General features: G+C 44.6%; 1 protein-coding gene across 1 annotated transcript; it reads left to right on the forward strand.

Annotated features, from left to right (window-relative positions):
* Positions 1 to 1,204: 1,204 nt before the first annotated feature.
* On the forward strand, positions 1,205 to 22,816 carry Cds (CDP-diacylglycerol synthase). The gene is made up of 11 exons (XM_077686129.1): positions 1,205 to 1,484; positions 1,946 to 2,079; positions 2,200 to 2,296; positions 3,511 to 3,687; positions 4,444 to 4,563; positions 4,653 to 4,735; positions 10,950 to 11,106; positions 11,923 to 12,075; positions 18,514 to 18,645; positions 19,766 to 19,869; positions 19,961 to 22,816. The coding sequence occupies exons 1-11, from the start codon at positions 1,434 to 1,436 to the stop codon at positions 20,076 to 20,078; spliced, it is 1,326 nt and encodes a 441-aa protein (XP_077542255.1). The 5' UTR covers positions 1,205 to 1,433; the 3' UTR covers positions 20,079 to 22,816.
* The last annotated feature ends 418 nt before the right edge of the window (positions 22,817 to 23,234 follow it).

Below are 23,234 nucleotides of genomic sequence, written 5' to 3' on the forward strand. Positions count from 1 at the left end.
ATTAATCTATAGCCATCTACTACGGTGTCGGTGCGTGAAACACAAATTTAATTTTATTCTTCGATATTTCGAATGATTGTATTTTATGGTATAGTGTATATAGTATTAAATATGGCACAGTCCTTACCTGTCTGTTTCACAATAGAATATAAACCAGTATTCTATTCACATGTTGGAAAACCCTGCCAGATCGTCTTTCCTTCTTTTTCTTCTCTTTGCTGTACGCGGACTTGTAAAAAAGCCTATCCGGCGACGACTGCGGAAACGGATACACGCTGACATTTTGGGGGAGAGGTGGGGTCGGGAGGAGGGGCGGCATGACACGCAATGTAGGCACTGGCAGGTCAGGATGTCCTGACCCCGCCTTTAATTTTTGAGTTTATACTCCCAAGATGACCCCTCAGGTCGTAGAAAAAGTCTAATTGATGATTGGTTGTTTCTTGTATTTTTGCTTTTCCAAAATTTCGGTGAATAAAAAGGCTACTCCTCTTCCTTCTAATAATAATAATAATAATAATAATAATAATAATAATAATAATAATAATAATAATAATAATAATAATAATAATAATAATAATAATAATAATAATAATAATAATAATCACTGATAGAAGATGACCCCCCTTTCAGTACAATCCTGGATCCGCCCCTGAACGTAGGATTGACAGTGTTAATTTCGAGGTACTCTGTGGTGGTGATCATCGTCATTGCCCCTACTTTCCTAATACTAAAGTCCCTTCAAAAGGGACTTTACCTAATACCCGTGCCGCACGTAATGTGTCCACTGCTGGAATATAAGCTCATGTAACTTGTTACCTTTTCCAGTACGCGAAAACTGATTTTAATCGGTTTTGTAGAGTAGTCAGATAGGGATTTTAGTCAAATTAGGCCGTAAGACACGATCTCTGTGTCAAATTTGAGCGCGAACCAGCGACCAGTTTTGTAACAACAGAGCGTTTTAGACTGTTTAAAATACCGTTGGAACACTCGGCAGTGAGTTCCTTGCCAACTTGTGCCCAAGAAACTAACCCACGAGAGTTTAGAACAACGAGATATTGCTGCTGCGTTTTTATCGCATGACTTTTACGCAGTCAAGACCATTTACAGGTTTGAATATAGCGCCAAAAACAACGTAAACAGAGAAAGTGACGCAGGCGCAGGCAGCAATCGCTGCAACTGGCGACATTTACCGGAACTACGTTTTCTCCCAGCCTCAGCTGCTCGAGAGCTGAGCATGCGTCCTGGCACCCTGGCCCCGGCTGTGGAATCATTGCGGTAAAACGGATCGATGCAAACAAACAGTGAGCTACGGCGGCGGTGGCTCGGTACGCTGCGTGTTGCCTTCGCAGGTCCCAGGGAAGTTTAATTCTGAGGGTTTGAGCAGCGTGTAGCAACAGGCTACAACGAAGCAAGTGTCGCGTACGCAGCCAGCCATGTCCGAGCTCAGGAAGAGAACTACGGATTCTGAGCAGAAAGATCAGAAGGTGAGCGTTGTCTATGCGTCTGGGCTCCCTGAGCGCGATCCTTCGGCCATTGAGCATTCGGTCGCTGAGTTCGCGTTCTCGCTTGCTTTCTTTTGTGTGCACCTTTTTTTCTTCCCTGCTACTGCGTGAATGTTGTCAGCTTCCTTAAAGCTCGCTGCACGGCTGTTTCCTCGAAACATCTGCGCTTTGTGCTGATATATTTCGCACTAGAAAGAGCGACTCGTCAAAGCAGTTTGAGTTTCTCATGAAATGATCCGCGCACTTTTTGAATCTGTCGCCCAGTCTTTTGATCGCGCGAGCAGTGCTTAGACAACCCTAACTCAGGATGCCCCAGCGGGGACGAGTCGGCAGCCATCTCGACTCAATAAACAGTGCAAGTGCCTGTGCAGCTCGCCTGGCTATTAGCAAAAGCTGACGTTGCGTTCTGTGGCAAGTGACCTGTACTGATACCGCCTCGGCAGGAACATGCGGTCGACTCGGATGACGAAAAACTGCCAGAGGAGAACCAAGTGGACAATCTGACGAGAGACCTGCCTCAAGCAACCGACGAAACAACACCTGTTTTGGACAATTACTTGAGCGGCCTCTCGAAAAGGTTCGTGCTCTCAAATAACGCTTTCAAATACGCCATTGCAGGTGTGTTTATGCCCTAATGTTTCTACCTTTGTGACTTTGTTGACCACAGCTGACAGTGGTTTTTTTCATTGTTGCCTAGATGGAAAAACTGGGTTGTCCGAGGAATCTTCACCCTGGTCATGGTGTCTGTATTTGCATTTGTCATTTGGATGGGACCTCTGGCTCTAATGATTCTAGTAAGACCACCGTCTTGTATATTTGCTGCTTAGTTTCTGCACAGACCAAATTACCCGGCCCTAGGTCCTGCACAGCTGCCAGGGCCTGCCTTTGTTTACGTTTGTGTTAAGTTAAACAGTAGTTCATTTTAGCAATTAAACATTCTTGACTTTGCTCTAGTGAAATTACCATGGTATCCTTACTGTTTGCGTTCAGTTTTTTGTAGAAATGAATTGATTCCTACCCCCCCCCCCCCCCCCCCCAATTTTAGTCCTGTAGTGCCAGTAAAAAGTATAATGTGAACAGGAAAATATGAATATGAAGGCATCAATTTGGTATCTTTTGGTATGTGCAGTTTTGTCAGTGATATTCAGTTCCACACTGCATTATTATAAATAAGTCATATAAATATTTTATACAGAAACAATCTTGAAATATGTGTGTTCAGGTTTGCACTTACTGATGTGTGGCTCATCTCAGCTTTGTAAATCTTACAGTAGTATTGTTCAGATCAGCTTGTTCTTTTTTTTTTGGTATTTAAAAGCTTGCAATGCCACAAAGGTAAAGCATTTTCTGCGCTAAGCATGTTCAAAAGTTCTGCACTCGTGTGCCATGATGTTGAAGCTCAGTGCATATTTAGGTTGTTCTTCATAATTTGGATGTGCACCTCTATAAAGTAATATCAGATCTTTCAGGAAGATCACAAAAATAAATGCTTGGCTACTTGTGAGCATTTTACCACCTTCCAGCACCACAGACAAATAATCAGTTGTGTGACGCCGTCATATAAAATAACCTATTGTCATCACTTCAGTTGGAAACTGGCATAGGTAAAAGCTGAAAAAAAAAAAGAATGACCTGAGCCATTTTATTAGCCATGGTAATTTGAAACTTTTCTGCAGTTATAATCACATATCACCACTTACAAATGGTTCTCGTGTCAGAAGCTAGTTTTAATTAAACAGCTTTATGTTGTACACATTAGTCACAGCCTTGTGACTGTGAATGGGCATTTGTTGCGTGCAGAGGAAATTATTGTCTGTGTGTGTGCAGTGGAGTGCCACCTATTGCCTTAGTATTATTACAATATTCCCATAGTAGTGTAGCCGACAACGCACATCTCGCAGCTTCGCTAAATTTCTAGCATAGTTGCAAGACGTGCGACCAGTTTAGCTAAATAGCCTGCTTGCTGCAAGTTTTGTGTCCGACTGAAGGTGTGTCTTATTTTCCGCAGACCCTATTGATCCAAGTGAAGTGCTTCCAGGAGATTATTGCCATTGGCTATGCTGTCTACCGCGTTCACGGGCTTCCGTGGTTTCGGTCTCTGTCCTGGTATTTCCTCCTGACAACAAACTACTTTCTGTATGGAGAAAGTCTGGTGGACTACTTCGGCGTCCTCATCAGCCGAACGGTACGTGGCTGGTTGTGCAGCTTTCGTAGTTGGGATTGCACTCTTGAAGTGTAACACATGATGTGGTATAACATTGTTTGGGCCAAAGACAACCTTGAGGGTCACTTTTGCTTTAAATGCCAATACCGACAGGTGCGAAATATTCTATGGTGTTCAAGCAGTCACAAGCACTTGAGAAGTGCTATACCACTAGCCATGAAAGCTGCTGATTGAAAAACAATGTATGTAATTCTGTCAAATAAGGACGTCTTTGGAATCATTGGAGGGAGGGAGGGAGGACGAGCGAGAGATAGAGAAAATTGCGTGGAATCTGTACCTAGATATTCCTGTCAGTTGCTCTGCAGTTAATATTCAGCACGTTAATGATAGAAACAAACCAGTAAATGTCTAGTTTTGCCATGATATCATTGTGTTGTTTTAAATCACAGCAATTATAAATTTGATCAAGGAGCTAGCGCAGATGTTGGCACAGCTCCTAGCTAGTGCGGTATGACATCTAGTAGTTGTGAAGCACATACTGCTACATATAAGAAAAAAGTGAGACTGGCCTCTACACTTTTTTCTTGTTTTCTTGCCAAATACTTTGTTTCTAGCAACTTGCAAATAATGTTTATTGACAGTGATAGAAATTCTCAAATAATAGTTGTGTGTCATAAATAAGGTGTTTTAAGGTCTTTCAAAATCTGGCCTAATGAGTGCCAAATGGTGTGTAATTTTGATATTTGATGTGTAACATTTTGACTGACCTTCTTGTAGGACTCGTTGAAGCCACTTGTACGCTACCACCGGTTCATTTCCTTTTGCCTCTACCTGTTGGGCTTTATCTGGTTCGTCCTGAGCCTTGTAAAGAAATACTATATGCGTCAATTCTCACTGGTGAGTACTGACATTTGCAGTGGCGAGATTTAGCGTGTACCATGGCTGCAGTGGCTTGAGGATTCTCGTGTCTCTTTTTCTCCCCAAAGTTTGCTTGGACACACGTGACACTTGTCCTCATCGTGACCCAGTCGTACCTTCTCATACAGAACATGTTTGAAGGCCTGATTTGGTGAGTATCTGTCTGGCATAATTTGGAAAATTGAAAAAGTACGGGTGACTTCTGACTGTGCAGACTTCTGCAGAAGTGAGAAGCCAGTCACTTGGTTAGGCTTTATATATTAATATGTGCAGAGCCGTGACACAGAATATTCAAAAGAATATCCAAAGTAACCAGGATGAGAATGGCACACACATGGTGCCACTGCACCCGTGCACCTGTTTGGAACGCCTTATGCATTTTTGGCATCAAACTCTTACATTTTGTTGCACGTGAAGGTGTTCAAGGTCATGCAACGCCCTTATTGCAGAGTGAAAGCCTTGCTAGCCACCGTGTCCGTCATTCCTGTCAAACAGTGGTAGTGACTAACAAAGTTGGCTTTGCTGCAGAGCATTTGACACTTTGTTGAGAGCTTAATGAGGCATGTTCAGTGCCCTGGTATAGATCATGTAATCAACACTTGTTTTCTTTGAAGGAGTCATTCATGATTGGGCTGGGGGGGCTGTGAATAAGTTCAGCTGTTCTGATGGCATACAATGCCGTTTGTTGAGATTTGACCTCATTGAGGTTTCATAGATCTGAGGCACATGGGGATTACTTACAGAGCTGTTGTAATCTAAAAAGCGTAATGTGTGCTGTAACTAGTGGGTCATAACGATTTATTTGCTTCTGTCAGGAACATGGTTGGTTGATATCATTGCTTGTATTTTTGGTACTTCTGAGGTTTCTGTAGCTGTGATTCTTAGGTGTGGGTAGTGAATACCAAAAGGGCCATGAAGAAATTTCAGTAGCCCCCTTCCACGTTTCTTTTTTGGTTAAGCCTTGGTAAGGATGCAAAAAGTTAGCTTTAATGCAAGGCGTGCACACCCCTGTTGCTTCGGCGCACTGCATGACAGTGAAGTTACAGAAGAGAACCAAATGCTTAAAGGACAGCGTAAAAATATGTGCAGGTGAAAGTAGTCAGAAGAGCAAATTGCTTGGATGAGAAGTCACACATAAACATGTAACCGGTAAACAGCTTGATGCACAGTAGCTGCACTTGCCATAGCGCGGTGATGGGGAGTATGCAATGGTCATTTTCCCTCGGTAGCTTTGCAAGCTGGTGTCTGCACAGCAGTGTTTTGTGTAGCCATCAAAAAGGACAGTTGAAAAGTGGTCACAAAATGTGTCAGTTCGCATTGTTCAGTAATGGGCATCCTCGATTTACTCGTCCTGGATAGTCCGTAGGGCAGACCAAGACTGCGCTCGGACTGGAGGCTCCGTAGGAATACATTAGAAAATCCAGCACGGGATCACGTTCTGGGCAGTCCGTGGGACGGTCTGGGACTGATAATGGAAAAGACCACCTGTAGGGGAAGGAGGGGGGGGACCTCACTGCTTTCTCAGCAGCAATGAAAGGCCTCCCCACTACGGCACGTGACAAATGAGTGGCATGCTTAATCGTGATACACGCAACACCCATGCCTAGTGATGAAGAATGGCACAAAACAGTTGCAGTTTGAAGGGGTGAGAGGGAGGGAGGGAAAATGGTTTTGGCTTGCAAGTCATGGAACCACTATAGAAAAACTATCTCGTTTGGCATGCTACATAGCAACAGGCACTCTGAACTTTCTCTCCAGTGCTCAGGCTTGGTGCATTTGCGTGTAGTTGCGTGTTGTTGGCAGGTCTGTAGTGGCGGCTCTTTGAACACAGCAGTGGTGGTGCTATGCATCAGTTGTTGGATAATGCTGCTCTGTTCATCAAAGGCAAAGCGATTCTCGAGCACCAAACTGGGGTTTTATGTTGAATTCCAATGGAATATCCGGAGCACTTTCGGAGCAACTTTTTTCTTCCATCTGGAGCGAACAAGTTCCAATGGCAGATCGAGAACACTGTCGCAGTCGAGATCGCTCCGTGGAGCAAGAAAAGTTGCTCCCCCGAAATCGGTGGAATCGGCCGGAACTTGCAGGGGGCCTTGTCTTCTCTCATGACGTCGTCGCCGTCTGCTTCCGCTCTACTCCCCTTTTTGAATTGCCATGGCGCCCGCTTTGGAAAATACGCGCAACGGCCGCAGTCACAACGGGGAAATAGATGCTGCACGCCGTGTCGTGTTCATGCTTGCTAGCGAGTGCGACATCTGAAACTTAGAATCAAGTGGCGAGGAGCCCAGTTTCAACTGTGACTGGGTGGACATGGCATATAAACGTGCCTTCGGCATTTTTTTTTTTTCGCCTGCCTATGACAAGGCTGACGAAACTTTTCATCACGGGCGCCATTGGATGCCGTCGAGGCTACAAAAGTCTCTTTTTCAGCAAAAAAGCCAATTAAAGGACTTTAGCTGAGACCCTACAAGAAGAAAATGCTTGCAGGGAAGCAGTCATTTTTGGAAGGGCCCAATGCAAAGGCTACTGGGAAATTTCTGGTCCCGTCATTCTTCGGCATTTGCTCCGGCGGGAACGCGTGCGTTCCAAAGGAAGTTTTAGAGTACCTGCTGTTCGAGGGAACAGCGAGCTCTGTGGCGGAGCTCAGCGACCGCTCCTGATCTGCCATTCGAATTCAGCATTAGTATGGCTTTGCATTTATCAATGAAGTTCATCAAATATTGAGCGGGTTGCAATGAAAATAAATGGCCAATAGAGTTTTCATTGCAGGGATCATAACTGCCGCCGGGTACTTTTTTACACAACTGTGTGAATTTATTTTGAAATTATTCGAAGCAAATCGTTATTTGCTTCGTATTCATTTCGAAGGCAAAGATCACTGTTTGCACATGCTTAGTACTGACGTTTTAGTTGCATTCTGCAGTAAGTGAAGTTCGCAAGAGACGGAAGAAAACCAGCTATTACAGACAATGTGACACTTTTTTTTTTACCATGAATCCCCTTCCGGCTTCATATTTGTATGCACACAGCAATTTGACTGTTTCATAGTGTAAACAACTTCTTGCTCACATTTGTAATAGTAATGCACCACTGATGAATGTTATAAATTTGAGCACTTAATACTGTTCAGTGGATATTCTTCTGTACCTGACCTGGATTATTGACTGAATCTTATTAAAAGTTGAATACTTGAACTCTCAAATGTCGAAGCTCACGGCCTTTTGTAATCAGACTTGTCAGGATCAATAAGTGTAATTTTGCAGCTATCCTACCAGTGTGGGACATGGAACACACGTTGGTGTTGTTAAAGATTAACTTTACGAAATGTTTATCATCTAATGCTTTTTTTCCTTTAGACCAGCGCTTCTTAAGAGGGGTCTGCAAAGACCCCTCTTGCCCCTCACCCTCCGTGTTTTTATTATTTTTTTTTGTCATACCCTGTCATCAACACAAGAAGTTGGCCTTGCTGAAAGATGTTGTTCTAACCAATTGATAACAACATTAAAATTTCAACAAAGGGTCATTGTTAAAACTTGTGGGAGTCCCAGCATCCGCTGCCATGGGGGAAGTCACGTGGCGATTTCCCCCTTTTCCCTAAGGGCCAGCTTGCCCATGCGCCACTGTGTTGGGCCAAGCCAAAGCTTTCAAATTCCTACTGAGGTGTAGGCGCCAGCTGCTGTTGCGCGATAAAGCACTGTCAGCACGACTGCTGCTCCGCCCGGGTTTGTGGTTAACCTCACCTCATTGGCCCATTTTGAACTGAACCCAAACCCCCTCTTGCCTGGACGTGCGATGCGTGCCCTGCACGGGGATTGGATTGGCAGACGCTCTCCAGGTCGCCTAAAGTATGTGACGCTTTCTCTACTGTCCGGCAGCACATCTGTTGCGCCGGCGAAAGCCCGCAAGCTCTTCCGGCTGCCGGCATGTGCCTTAGGTTGCTCCTTTTGTCCTGACACTTACAGTAGGCCATACCTAGCATTTGGCGATCACACCGTGCGGTACACCTCTGTGGGCAAACGAACCACACCTCCCTCGCTGCTGTGAGCCAGCACGGCGATGACTCACACACTTGCGCGTTGCGCCTTATCGCCCCTATCCCCTAAAGGGCAAGTATGAAGTGTAATCGGGAGGTTGGCGTGCATTAAACGTCTTCTCTCCGTACCCTGGGCATATTCACTTTGTCGCCCCTACTCCACATGCCCAATGGAGGCGATGTTTAGTTGGCGTGGCGGCATTTCAGTTATGTTGAGTGTGCTCAACTAGCTCGAACCCATGGTGGTTCCTCGTAGTGTTCGTGCATGCTATACTTTGTAATGCATGGGAGTTTTGTGGTCTCTACCTCACAATATGCATAACCAATGCATTACATGAGGCATGCAATCATACAAACTGCGAGGAACCACCGTGCGTTCGAGCTAGTTGAGCACGCTCACGAGACTGAAACGCCACGCCGCACCAACTCAGCACAGCCTCTTTTGGGCAGGTGGAGGAGGGGCGACAAAAGAACATGCCCAGGGTACGGAGGGAAGATGTTTATTCTACGCCAACCTCCCGTTTGCATTGGTTACAGGTACGTAGTTTCTTTAGGTAAAAGGGGCAGTAAGGTGCACCGTGCAAGTGTGTGCGTTGTCGCTGTGCAGAACCAGTGGTCTCTTTGGTCAGGGCAAAATCAGGGGCACAGCGCACCATTGTGCGCGCACATCGCCGCGCTGGCCAGATTGGCTCGCAGCAGCGAGGGAAACGCAGTCCATTCGCTCACAGGCGCATACCACACAGCGTGATCGTCAAGTGTTAGGTACGGCCTATTGTAAGCCTCAGGACAAAAGGAGCAACCCAAGGCACAGGCCGGCAGCCAGAAGAGCTTGCGAGCTGTCACTGGCGCAACAGATGTGCAGCCGGACAGTAGAAAAAGTGTCGCATACCTTAGGCATCCTAAAGATCGTCTCCTGATCCGATCCCCGCGTAGGGCGCGTTGAGCATCCCGGCGAGAGGATGTTCAGGTCCCGTTCAAAATGGGCCAATGAGGTGAGGTTAACCACGGACCAGGGCGGAGCGGCTGGCGCCTACACCTCGGCAGGAATGTGAAAGGTTTGGCTTGGCCTAATGCAGTGCCGCACAGGTGAGTTGGCCCTTAGGGAAGAGGGGGGGAAGTCGCTGCGCGACTGTATCAACCGAGCGATCGTGCAATGGCAGCGGACGCCGAATTCCCATAAACTTGTAAGTGTTGCAGCTGGGTTTGGCAAAAAAAAGGTGTGTGTGTGGAGGGGGGGGGGGGGGGGGGGGGGTATTTTTGATGTACTTGCTAGCTTTTTACCGAGCATTTAGCAAACCTTAAACATTACTGTCAGGCTCCATCAAACTAAGCAGTGCACAGGAAAGGCTAATGCTATCTAGATTGGCTGTCAGATAATCTAACCTTCCCATCTTTGCTTCCTTGGAAAGTAAATGGCAGTTTAATCATTCAGTGGTGGCAATTTTAACCTCAGTGATTGACAAGAGCCTAAACGATGTGGTTCATCTGCCTGCAGTGGTGTAGTGCAGGTGCTTTGCTAGAAAGCACCCGCACGACCGCTTTCTCCTTGTCTGGAAGGTGCTGAAAAGACAGGCAGACTGTGTAAGTGAGCTGGCCACAGGAAAGAAGGGCAGCAAGGTGGATTCTTTTGTCAGTCTAGTGTAGCCATTGGGAAAAGAGCTTTTTTTGTTTCCTAATGGTGGAAAGATGCAAGATACACACAAAAAATGAGTGCTCAAAGACAAGGCCTTCTTCATAAATGAAAACATGCATTGTGCACATAAGCCCCCAATGATGGTGCAACATCTTTCTTATTTACCTTTGTATAGTATATTTAAGTTGGTTGATACTGTCAGGTTGAATTGTCATAATTGTTGCTGTTTATTTCACCATGCAGCATACGGGGAGGTGGAAAGTTCTGGCGTCATTCGTTGTTATGGGCAGTGTATAGTTAATGAGTGGACTGTAACTGTTAATATGGGTGGACTGGATGGATGGTGCAACTTGTTTTTCTGTACAGTATTATCTCGGATTCCTTGCGCTGCTTTAAGGCTCTGTGCAAAAGCCCTCCCTCCCCAAAGACAAAACTAGCATATGTGTGGCTCTTGGGCATGGAAAGATGTTGTGGGAATATGTCAGCCCCTGTAGGTATATCCACCATGGCACTCCCCACCACCTGCGACACCCATTAGGTGTCCCTTACTGACAGGCTCTTGTTTGATGTCCACTGTTCTAGCTTTGTAGCTTAGCTCACCTGTAAATTACATTTGTGTAAAACTATTTTTTGCTCTCTCCACTTAATGTGACATCTGCTGCAGTTCATTCAAGGTAGCTTTCTGTGTGGCTTTTACAGGTTTATAGCTCCGGTGTCGATGATTGTCTGCAATGACGTCATGGCCTACATGTTTGGCTTCTTCTTTGGTCGGACTCCACTGATCAAGCTGTCGCCAAAAAAGACCTGGGAGGGCTTCATTGGAGGAGGCATTGCGACTGTCATCTTTGGTGCTTGCGTGAGTAGGCCCCTAAGCAAATGACGAGGGAAATTGATGAGCGGTGGGTTTGAACGTGTATATTGGGTGCTGGGGGGAACATTGTGTGCTAGGGGGAACATTTATGTGGTGTCTTTTTGCCCACAGGGGTGTTGCATAAAAGCATGACAGGGTTTTAGGAAAGTTGCCTAGCTTCCCGGCAAGTCTTTCCTGTTGTAAAAAGGCTTGATGAGATTTTCGAAGGCGACTGCCTCATAGCAAGCCATTCCATTTGCATCGTGTCACCTCCATGTCAGTAAAGTCAGGAATATCCAGATATGAGCATTGAAATGGGCCTTCGTGCATCTTTTATCAAGTGTCTATTAACGTTTCGTTGCCAGTGGGGGAGATAAGAAAGCAAGCTGCACTGGCAGCAGGATCAGTCTTTCCCGCCTGCAGTTTGTTGCAGGTATTTTGATTTTGGCATTCATATTTTTTTCAACTCCAACTATTATTGCATTAATTTTTCTTCTTAGAATTGCAGCATGGGGTGACATGGGATGCAAAAACAAGATAAAATTCTTCATAAAATGGTGGTTACGCTGCGAATATAAAATCACATGTTAAGGAATGAACAGCTTAGCAGTGCAACTTGAGAAACCAAATTTATTTTCTTTGACTGTTCCTGCTTTTTGGGACCCCGTGCTGTGGTCAGTGAATAATTCGTACATAAACGATGGCTTAACAATTGGATAACTGTGCTGCTACAGTTGTATCATCTATCAACTTAGGTTTGTTTGTTTCTTGTGCATGTTCTGCTGCCTTCCCTGACATGGCCCTGTGTGTTGTGCGTCACAGATTTCGCAGTACCTGTGCCAGTTCAAATACTTCGTCTGCCCTATCGAGTACTCTGAAGAGTTGGAGCGCATGTCTATGGACTGCGAGCCATCCCCGCTGTTCCAACCAACAGAGTACGGATTTCCTGGATGGATTGCGGCCGTATGCAATCTGGTTGGTTGACTATTATTATGGTTCTATCTTTATCCATTGTTATGCCTTTTGTTTGCTTCTCCCACCGGTTACTCTGTACCCGGTTACAAGGTAAGTACCAGAATTCACTGCCAGTGTTTCCTTGAGTTGGGGAAGTATTTGTCATGGACGTGAGAGGAAGCTGCTCACAGTTTTGACAGTAGTGATCAGTGCTCCGTGGCCCAGCCCCCACACATACTCCTGCATTTTACCGTTCCGTTCTCTTTTTCTTTTTCAGTGTGTAAGTTGTGGCTTTTTCTCTTTTTCTCAAAAATTTTGTCGGTGTCTTACATGACTTGTATGTGAATTTAAAGAGGAATTTTTCATGTACAGACATGGGCACTTGATGAAAACCGCTGCCATATTTACAGCAATTAAGTGGGCCATAAAGACAGTTATAACAACACCAAGAACTGTGTGGTGCCTCACAGCTTATCACTTTTCTTCTATCAAGGTAAAGCAGTGTCACTAAATAAAGCCTTGGACAAAGCAGGGAAGCCTTCATCAAATAATTTTAAAAATATTTGATGAGCACATAAAGCACCCGATAGGCACTATGGAGCCCCTCACACAGTCCGCATGTCATCTTTGTGCTTCACAGACAACACGCCCGTACCCACTGCAAAGAGAATTGCTTCCCGTGCACCTTTTTTTATTTGTCTGTGTTGGCGTTGCAGTAGTGTGGAATACCATGCAGAAGGGACTTTAAACTTCAGGCGCATGTTTGTTTGGGTGTGGGCATTGTCCAGTCTGCTGTGCTATTTTTGAGGCTTTGCTCGAGCAAATGTACTACTGTGGTTGCCCTGCTATGTCGATAATGATAAAAAATCACTAGCAAAGCTTCAGCTGATACTTGTTTCTTCTAGTGTGCATGCGATTTTCAGATGTGTTTGAGAAAACAGAAGAAAGTACAAGTTAGAATTGAGCACTTATGGTTGTGTGTCTTATACAAATGTGCCATTTATACAACCAATTTTCCGTCCAGAGGGTAGTTATACGCCGGAAAATATGGTAATGGTGAAAGTGTGGAAGTCGGGTTAATATGTGGGGCCAAGCCAAATCGGCGTCTGTCAAGCCTTTGCTACACATCTCTCACAACCTCGGTTAGATAGCCTGGGCCAGAGTGATGCGAGCTACATAAGCTGTGAGCAGATGTTAACGCATGTGAGATGCGCTGCCATGTGGACACTGTGCAGTTGTAAATGTGTGGGCAGGTCTGTAGAGTCTTTTTTTTTTGCACACTGACATGTTTGGCTTTTTAAGAGTGCATGATGTGTGACATTTCAAAAATCTTAGTAAGCACCTTTCTATGGCACTAGTTCATAGAAATGAACACTTTATTTCATAATACACGCAGGACATGCACGGTGTTCTGAGAATGAGGTTTAATGTCTTTACGTCTTTTAGAAAACCTTTATGGCAGCTTTACTGAATGGCAGTCCACAGATCCTTTACAAAGTTCGCCAAGGCACTACAAAACACTCACTCTTCAGTGGAGCCAGCTCCTCCACATCTGTTTTCTTGTGAGCCTTGCTGCCAAGGGTTTAATAAGAAGTGTATTGAAAAAAGAAAAATGTGGTGTCTACAGACGGGGAGAGCCGGTAATATTCAGTGAATCTGGTGAGTCTGGAAAAATCAGAGACTGGCTCCGGGAATAATAAATTTTATTCCTCTGCTACACGCAAACTTCCCAATTGAGAGTTGACTACTTACTCACGAGTGCCCCCTGTATATAGACAATGCACCATTCGATAGACAGTGAATTTTGAAGGCCTTCAAAACAGCTGTGTAGCACAGGTATTGCCGTATAAACGGGAATATAGGTCGACCCCCTACCTTTAGGTGGGAAAAGTTGACAAAAAAAATAATTCGGCACAGAAGTGCACACACAATGTCTATATTTATTTTCGACGCTCGTCCGTCACTGCCACTCGCTATGCCTGCCGAAGTCACTCGTCCGAGCTGTCAGAGTCGTCCCAGGATGACTGCTTCTCACTGTCTTCTTCAGTGCCGTCGAGCGCGTTGCTGATGGAGCACTTCCTAAATGCTCGTGCAACCATGTCGTTGGGCAGCGACTGCCGAGAGGACACCCAGTTTGACACGGTCGCGAGAGATGGTCTTCGTAGCCAGCCCGTAGATGTCTTTTCATTGTCGCCGGCTATCCACTCATTGTACAGTTCGCGGAGCCAGTCCGCAGATGGCCTCCGCTGTAACCGGCAGCAATCGTGGGCGAAGTTCACGAACGAAGTCCGCCACTTTGTTCTCCAGCTCGGGGTGCACCGCTTGACGTCCACGGAACGATCTGTTCCTGGGGGTTGCATGCGCGCAGCTTAGCTTTCTGGCTGCGCCAGTACCGCACACTTTTCTCCGAAACGCCAAACTGGCGTTGCGCCGCCATATTCCCATTCTGCTCGGCGACTCAATCGCCTTCAGCTTAAATGCAGCGGTGAACTGGCGTCGACTTCCGCTACTCATCCCAGAGCAGACACGTACAGAAATTCACGCATGCACACACACAAGACGAGTAAAAGACGAAAAACTAGAAAAAAGCGAAATGCAAATAAAGGCCTGATAGTGCGAGAGACCAGTCCGACGTAAAGGGTGATGGCGACGGACTACACTTGCACATTGTTGCCAGACAAAAATTTACATTCTCCCAATGACTGCTATATAAGACGAGGGGTGACTTTTGTGCGGATTTTTTTGGAAAAAAACTCGACCTATATACCGGTTTATACGGTAGTTGAAGAAAATAACTTTTGTGGAAGTAAGCAAAAGAACATGCTCACACACGTATGGACGACTTGACTAATGGGGCAGCACATTCTGCTTCAGTGCATGCTTTTGCAGATTTTGCACCATGATAAGCAGTGATTTTTGATACCCTGAATGAACTGTTTGCTTCTTCCCAACATCAACATGTACCGTAGTATTAAGATGTACCGTAATAGCGCATATAATAGTCCCCCTTTACTTCAGGATCTCTATGTATATCTAGGGGTGCGTTTTGCAGGGTAAGTCTTGGCCCACTCATCTTGCCACCGCAATATCGGCATTGCACCTTGCCTTTTTTGCACTTGTTTCTGTCTTGTTATTGCCTGTGCAGACGTATCATCCTCACCAATAAAACCTCTCTCTCAAGCTAGATTTTACAATGCAGTCATGATAACAGCCCGTAAGAACACTGTTATGTTAAAAAATTTAATTAGAGTAAACACGTCAGAACAAGAAAGACCCTTACTGTGACTTCAAGCTTTTTATTTATAAATCTATTACCATATTTGTTTAGCTAAAGCTTTTTTATATGTGGAGTTAAATCTTTGTGATAAGCTTGCTGCCTCCATTTGAAGGTCGGACACTGGTGTCAGCCGAGTAAGAAGTGTCGGAGGTGATAATACCATGCACTATAGCGGCCCAGTGTAAGTGAGGGAGGGTTTTTAATCACACGGCACCCGTGTGCAAGCAATTGGAAGCAAGAATTTTGGAAATTCTTGAACAAATTACAGGTGCATTCATTAAATGTAGATGAGAAAAAATGGACCCCTACACAGTCTTGTAGGAAGCATTCAGCGATAGATTGGAGCCGCTCTGTCTTATCGAACTCCCCTAATGTAACACCACAAAGCCCACACTGTGTCCAGTTGCTTTAAACGTCATCATGCCTCTTTGCATAGCTTGGGACCCTTATTGTGTTGCTTCGTGTCACTTTAGACCATCAGACAGAGCAGGTTTCACCGCTCTGTGTAATCGAGTGATTTAATCCCCCTGTATCACACTTTGGATGGCTTACGAATGCTGCGCAGTGCCATGTGCCCTTAACACTTTCCTGCTCACAAGAAAGGGATTTTGGGAAGACTAGCAAATAATTTTCTCCTGGTCGCAAAAAATATGTAGCATGTAGTATGGTATTGAAGTGTAAAAGGGTTAATGTCCTTTGCAATGGTAATTGTTTCAAGCATGATGAATATGTGGAAAGAAAAATTTTCTGGCAAACACAAAAAAATAAGCGAAAATGTCAGCGTTTGCACCACACAGAAAAAACACAAAAAATTGAAGATGTACTTGTTGTACACATACTAGCAGTGCAAAACTCCTGTAAATTTAAAACGCCTAACTGTAAACTTTCTTGACTTACAAAAAAAGTTAGCCCTAGTGGGTTTCGTGCCACTGGGGAAAGCAGTTCCTTGAACTTGAGAAACATAGGTTGGCCACACATGCATCGCAAAAAAGTTTTCTTTTTTTTTCTTTTTGCTGCACTCTTTTTTTTGTCCGTAGCACAATTTACAGCTTCGATACTTTTGCATTTCCTATGGTTTGTTTTGAACAGCGGTACCGGGTTCCTGGCTGTTTTATGCATTCTCGGAACAGCGCAAAGGGACGAGGACGAGGCGTAGACAGCACACAGCGCAGACAGCACACAGCGCAGACTAACAACAGATGTTTATTGCACAAAATTACTTAAATACAGAATTCTGTTGCAGCAAATGAGAGAATGAGGGAAGATGAAAGAAACACAGAAATTCCAAGCCGTCACTGCAGTTCACGTGCTGTCACCAGATAAAAAGACAATTTTTTTGTTAACAACACCGAAGGGTAGCTGACGCACATGTCTTTGTTAGAATATATCTCGTACGCTTCAACGATCTCCCGTGTCATTTGATTGTTACCTTTATAAATTATGGAACATTTTCTGAGGTCAGGATAACAACCACAATCTTTACAGTGTGCGCCCAAATGTCCGTTATCTCCCTTTTCCATGTTATTGCGATGCTCGCGCGATCTCTCATTGACACATCTTCCTGCCTGTCCGATGTACTTTTTCTTGCACTTGTTCAGCGGTATCGAATAAACAACACCATCCGAGCAGGCCACGAACGGCGTGCGATGTCTGGTGCTACACGTAACAGGCTTGACAAGGCCTTCATTAACTTTGTAACAAAGCTTGGATAGCTTCTTAGGAGCAGAAAATAGGACATTGACGTTAGCGCGTTTTCCAATCTTCTTCAGATTATGCGAAAGCGTGTGAATGTATGGGATAGTAGTGATTTTTCTATTATCTCTCTCTTTTGGAGCATCTTGCCTGTGTCGTTCATCCTTCACCTGTTTTAGAACATTCTCAGCTACTAAAGTCTGCAATTGTAGCGGGTAGCCGGCAGCAGTTAGCCGAGCCACCTGTCCATGAAGGCTGCCTTGCATTAGGTGATTACAAGGCATAGCCGGTAGCATTCCAAAAATTAATTTTAATTGGCCTGGCCATGAGCTACCTCGGATTGCCAGCACTGGCAAAAGCGGCTTTCCATGCCCTTGGAACCAGCCGGTTTTGGGTGACGTTGTGTAGCTTTTTCCGGAACTGGAAATGCTTTTCTGCACTGCTGTTGTCAGTGATTTCATTTTGCGGCGGGGTCTGGAAACAGCTTTGGCAAAGTGGAAAAAAAAATTAATGCTGGGTTTTTAAAAAACCAATGGAAGGCCAATTGGTCCCAATTACAGATTAAACCCTATAAATAACGTCTAATTACACAAATTGCTTTTCAAATGTCTCCCGGCGTGATTGCCACCAATGCAGGCCATGTGAGACACAGCAGACGATGCATAAAATGCGTGTGACGTCACAAGTTTTTGATTGAAGTCACAACCTGCAGTTACAACCTACGCCACAACATTGTGATGTAATGCTTTCCAGCATGGCTCAGGACGTCCACCTGTGCTGGCGGCGACTGAAACTGAAACTGGTTGAGGAGAATGCGGTGTAATTATTTTGTGCTGGCTGCTGACCGCTTTTTCCTCAGGTTTGATTAATTGGTTGAAGAGGTATTGTTTACAGCATAAAAACCAAAGAGCAAAAATTTGGCGTCAGTACTCCTTTAAGATTGGCAGCCTATGAGTGGCACATTATTCCTACACTTTCGAAGAAGCAACAAAGAACAGAGTTGAACAGTGCATTTTTGTTGCATATAATTTTATTTACCAATGTTCACTGACACTAGGGAGAAAGCAGCAGTCCCGTGAAAACATTGGTATAGTTAAGAACGTTTAAAAAATCAGCCGCCAACTGCACACTTGCAGTTTTATGGCTGTTTCGTTCTATAACTGCACAAAGTAAATTACCAGTATGTTTTGCAGAAATATTGCTGTCATTTCAAGTAGAATTGAATGTCAGTGGCTGCTGTTTAATGGAGACGGACAGATTTTGAGCATTGACACTTCTTCAATTTTACTATGTTTGTGGTCCTACAAGTACAGTTGACAGGTGTGGTTTTGTAAGATTCAGCTGTGACATCATTATAGTTAGATTGCTCTAGTAGTTAAGCATTCCAAAGGAGCTGCTTTTTTTTTTTTGGAAAGTGGGAGGTGTTCAGTACTGTGCAAATGGAACACGAGCACCCTTGCTTGACACTATTGAATTTTTATTTTTTCCAGCTGCACCTGAAGACTACTATCACCTTGTATCCCTTCGTGCTTCATTCACTGAGCTTCTCACTGTTCAGCTCTTTTATCGGACCCTTTGGGGGATTCTTCGCCAGTGGCTTCAAAAGGGCATTCAAGATCAAGGTATGGCCAACTGTGAACCAGGCACTTTGTGTAGATAGCAGAGGATATACTTTGCTCTATGGCTTCACTGATTTGCTAGGTTCCAACTTAATTTGAAGTAAATAGTGATTGGAGTACAATAATTTCGATTCAAATAGCTTTAATATCAGTGTTATTGCCTACCGTGTTCCCCGGTCAAGTATTGTGAGAACTGACTAATTCTCAAATGTTTACAGCGCAGACACTCAAAGAACAAAGAAGGTTACACAAAAAGCGCTGACTTTCAACAACCTGTTGTGGTGTAACGTTCTTCGTCCGTCGTGTGTCTGCGCTGTAAACAATTCACATGAACCAACAAGCCCGACTGGTTCTTAGTGACTTCTCCCGAGTTTACTTTTAAACATGTAGGCTTACAATTTCTAATCTGGTATTAAAACTAGATTGCAAGTATGAGTTTCAACTGTGCCGTGCAAGTACCATACTGTATTTACTTCCCAAGCAGCACTTACAGTCAAGAAAACAGGTGCTTAATTCGGTGACGTTTACTGCATCAGACCAGTCATCGTTCTTTGCCCTTACCCCCATCCAGAATATCAATCGTGTAGCTCACTGAACATCTGTGCAAACATCATATGTATTGCTGCCAAGTGCAGCCACTCACATGCTGGGCATATCACAGCTACTTCCTTGTACAAGTGCATAATTGTATTACCTATAGTCTGAACATCCCCTTGAAATTATTGTGCATACACCTGCCACAATGGCTGAATGACTGAGGCATTGCACTACTCGGCACGACGTTGCGGGCTCAGTTCTCGGCCGCCATTGGCTGGTTCTCAGTTCTCAGCAAGCCACCCCCAGCAGAAAGTTCTTGCAGTGCGGAACAATTCAGTACTTTCAAATGCTTACATTTGAGTTGAAGTGAACGTGCAATAGCAAAGTATTTGACCAATGGGCTAGAACAGCTGTTGGCCCATTAATATGTTTAGGCTCTGCGCTGCCTTAGAATGCAGCTCTTGTTCCCATTGCACTGTGCAGCCTGATATGGCTTTCTTGTGTCCGCGCAGTGTGTTGCCATTGCCTTGTGTCACGCATTAAGCACCTCTTAGTGGGTTAACCTGAATTCTGTATTCCTGTGAAGGACTTCGGAGACATCATTCCTGGCCATGGAGGCATCATGGATCGTTTTGACTGCCAAATCTTGATGGCGTCCTTCGTCAATGTGTACTACCATAGTTTTATCAGGTATGCTGGCAGTTTGTGCCCTGGCAGTACACGTGCTGGAAGGCAGGCAAGCCTGGGTGGGGGCTCTGACAGTGTTTTTGGCATGTTGCAGGGCTCCCAATCAGCAGAAGATACTGCAGCAGATCTACCTGATGAAGCCCGAGGCACAGCTGCAAATATTCAGCAGCCTGCGAGACGCGCTTCTAGCACGTGGCCTGCTCCCCTCCTAAAGGGAGCGTGCTGCTGGCGGCCACAGTCGCCAACCTCCCCACCCACTCCTAGTCACTTCATTACCTTGTTATGTATACTTAAGGTTCATTGTCCCCTTTTCCCATCTTTACTAGAGCTTTACAGCGTATTCTTGTATTGGGGATTGGGGAAAAAGTCGCAAACACTCAACAGTGTGCGAGGACTGTACGCCGGCCAAGTTGCAAAAGAAATCATGGACCAAAAAAAAAAAACTGATTTTAGTCCGGTCAGGCATTTAAAAGCTTTCCCGTTTTAATTGTTTTGTTGCAACTGTTTTTTGGCACCATGCGTTCTAGGCAAACCATTCCCGTGTGAGCATGGTCTGCCATGCATGTTGGCACAAATGCTACCCGGCTGGTTAGCTTGATTGGTGTCGCTTGAGGCTGGGCATCACGCATTCCGGTTATTTCTTTATGTGCACTTACCTATTCATATTGTGCCAGTATGTGCTGCACATGTATCAAGCTGCTGTACCTTGTCGAATTGTGTTGTGTTCTTGTTTTAGCTGTTTAGTTTTGCTGCAAACCTTGAGATTACATCACACTCGGAATTTTGCAAGTGTTTTTACAGACAGTCGGTCAGAGACGGGGATGTCTTGCATTGACAATGACATTGTGGCGTGCAGTCGCACTTACTGCAGCAGGCGTTATGAGGGTTCGTGTTGCATTTTGCACATGGCTGGATAATTAATTTCTCAAATCTTGCAACAATTTTTTTTATTTATGTGGCTGTAATTAATATTACACAGTTTAAAAATGCATCAGACATTTTCACTGGCTTCTGAGCCATGTAATTGTGGTTAAATATTAATCACCAACATTTGTCATTTTGATGTCTGGAAGTGTTTGCTCTGGTTGCAGTGCACAAACTCAAGAAAGACAGCTTTGTGATAAAAAAATGCGACATTAAAAATAAATGTACAAGTGGAGTTGCCGAAACTTGCAGGGGTTTGTTTGTGTTGTCTGATTATGTGATCTGTGGCTATTTTGAGACATCTGTGTATTTGGGTGTTGGCTACTTCAACAAAGGTACACAAGCTCTGAGAAGGGCATGCTACTGCATGTTTCTTCCCAGAGCCAATATTTGTTTTTGTTTTGCTAAATGTGCCAAGGGTTCATGTTTGCTGCATTCCATGTTGCTTTCTTTGCTGTAGGCACGCCTGGAAGTAGGTGGAGGTGAACTCAAATGCTTGTTTTTTCAGCTGGTTAGCTGCTGCGGTGGTGCACATTCCTAGTTACCAGCACAGTGCATATTGGCAACCAAGGACTGAAAGAAATTGCACCCTTGCGTGAGCTGTTGTAACAGCAGCAAAATCAACGTTTGTGCACTACTTACTGCACTTGCTGATGACCTGAGGAGTGCATTCCTGCTCCATTTGCATGTCGGTACACCCTGGCATAGTAATTTAATCCTGGAGGCAGTAATTTAAAACATAGACTGCTAAAATTAAGCAAAAAGTTTACTCTCAGTCAGTGCAAGGTTCCATTTTGTCTGCTATACTCTGAAAATGTGACAGTGTATTGCTGGTGTACTACTAATACTTGTCTTTCTCAGTCAGTCACGTGTTCTGATTGGTGTGATAGCTACCTGACTGTCTGCATCGACTGCCATGTCGGTTAATTTAAATTTATGGCTAAACACGAAATCATTCGTGCTCGAGTTCACTGGATGTGTGTGTGAAATGGTCGAGTTTCTTGTTGGCGTGACCAAGTAGTACCATAAACAGGATAGACAACGTTTTTGATATCTTTAGTTTGCTCGCGTGCAGAGAAGTATACCAAAAACGTTGAACACTTCCATTGTTAAAGCCACCTGTGGTTGCGTGTTTTTGAATGTATCATTATCCCAAAGGCCAAATGGAGCGCTGCCAGCAAAACAGAGGCCAGGTTCATCCAGGGTTCACTACCCTTGACAAGATGAGGGAGCCTGCTGGGGTGGCGTTCCAGCGCTGCACGATGCATACATACACGCACAGATGCACCACACGACGTGGACTGTTGTACAGAATGACCTGTGAATGGAAGCATTGTATTTGATGGCATTTGGGCCCCGAGTAGTATTGAGGTGAATTGCAGCGACTGAAGAAAGCAGGGCATTGTTGTTCAGAACAATGTGATTGTAAAATAAAACACCTGACTCTGCATCTTCATGCTACAAAAGAAAGCCTGGAAACTTTAAAGGGGTCATTTCAGAGTGAGGCTAGGCACCTAGGGATGTGCAATTGGTAAGTATACAGAACTGGTAGCACCTGCTCTGGCACTTTTTCAACTTAAGCTCTGCCTGCATTGGGTGTTGATTTCAATGTTGCACAAGTTTATAAAGCTTCTCAGGTGCCACTTGTCCGTAAAGCCAAGTAATTTGCATTGATCAAAAAGTTCAAATACTGCTTGGTTGCACCAAGCATTACCAACCAAATATCATGCTTTCATCCACGACTCCAAGTTTTTAAGTTACTTGGGACATTGTATAAATGCCCGTATACTAGTGCAATGTGGTGCTTGTTCTGTATATCCCTATATTTCAGGAGTTCGTGTTGCTGTTCCAGGCAGCTGGAGGTGCACATGAAATGTTGGGTGTTTTCATGTGTCTATCACAACCGTTCTTGTTGCCATGTTGTTGATGCACTGTTCCTTAGCGTTGACAGAACCTTTGTCTTGGTTGTGAAGTATTCCTGCACTGCTGAGGATCAAAGAGTGCAATAAACAGATCAACCCAACTTCATGTGGTCCCCTACATGACATTTCAACTGCTTCAAGGTTACAGGGGGCAAAAGATTGGTTGCAATAAAGGCTAGCTGCATTGCAACAAAACCAGTAACGATACCTGCAGAGTAATAAAAGCTTGACTGGAAAGAAGTTACTGAATGCACTGATGGCCTTTGTGGTACTGGATTGAACGGTGGCCCCGAGTCAGTTTGGAGCAACAAAAATTGGTCTTGTAGCAGTCTGGAAGAGAATTTTCAAGCAGCAAGACATGCCTCAGACTGGTAAAATGGACTGTAGAGCAAGAAAACTCAGGAACACGAAAACGTGTTCTCTGAAGCAACAATTGACTGCAGTGTTCTGCTTGCATAACCTACACTGTCACAGCTCGGAGCGAATCAGCCCGTTTATTATTGTGTCGTGAACAGGCGTGAC

This window comes from Haemaphysalis longicornis, unplaced genomic scaffold, assembly GCF_048455015.1.
Source record: "Haemaphysalis longicornis isolate Haplotype H1 unplaced genomic scaffold, Haemaphysalis longicornis Haplotype H1 scaffold_1, whole genome shotgun sequence".
NCBI classification, from domain to species: domain Eukaryota; kingdom Metazoa; phylum Arthropoda; class Arachnida; order Ixodida; family Ixodidae; genus Haemaphysalis; species Haemaphysalis longicornis.

What these genes read in the sequence shown, in the direction of transcription:
- Cds (XM_077686129.1), top strand. Translation starts at nt 1,434, where the DNA reads ATGTCCGAGCTCAGGAAGAGAACTACGGATTCTGAGCAGAAAGATCAG. An exon ending in AAAGGGCATTCAAGATCAAG is followed by an intron (nt 18,646 to 19,765) that starts GTATGGCCAACT and finishes ATTCCTGTGAAG; the next exon opens with GACTTCGGAGACATCATTCC. An exon ending in TACTACCATAGTTTTATCAG is followed by an intron (nt 19,870 to 19,960) that starts GTATGCTGGCAG and finishes GGCATGTTGCAG; the next exon opens with GGCTCCCAATCAGCAGAAGA.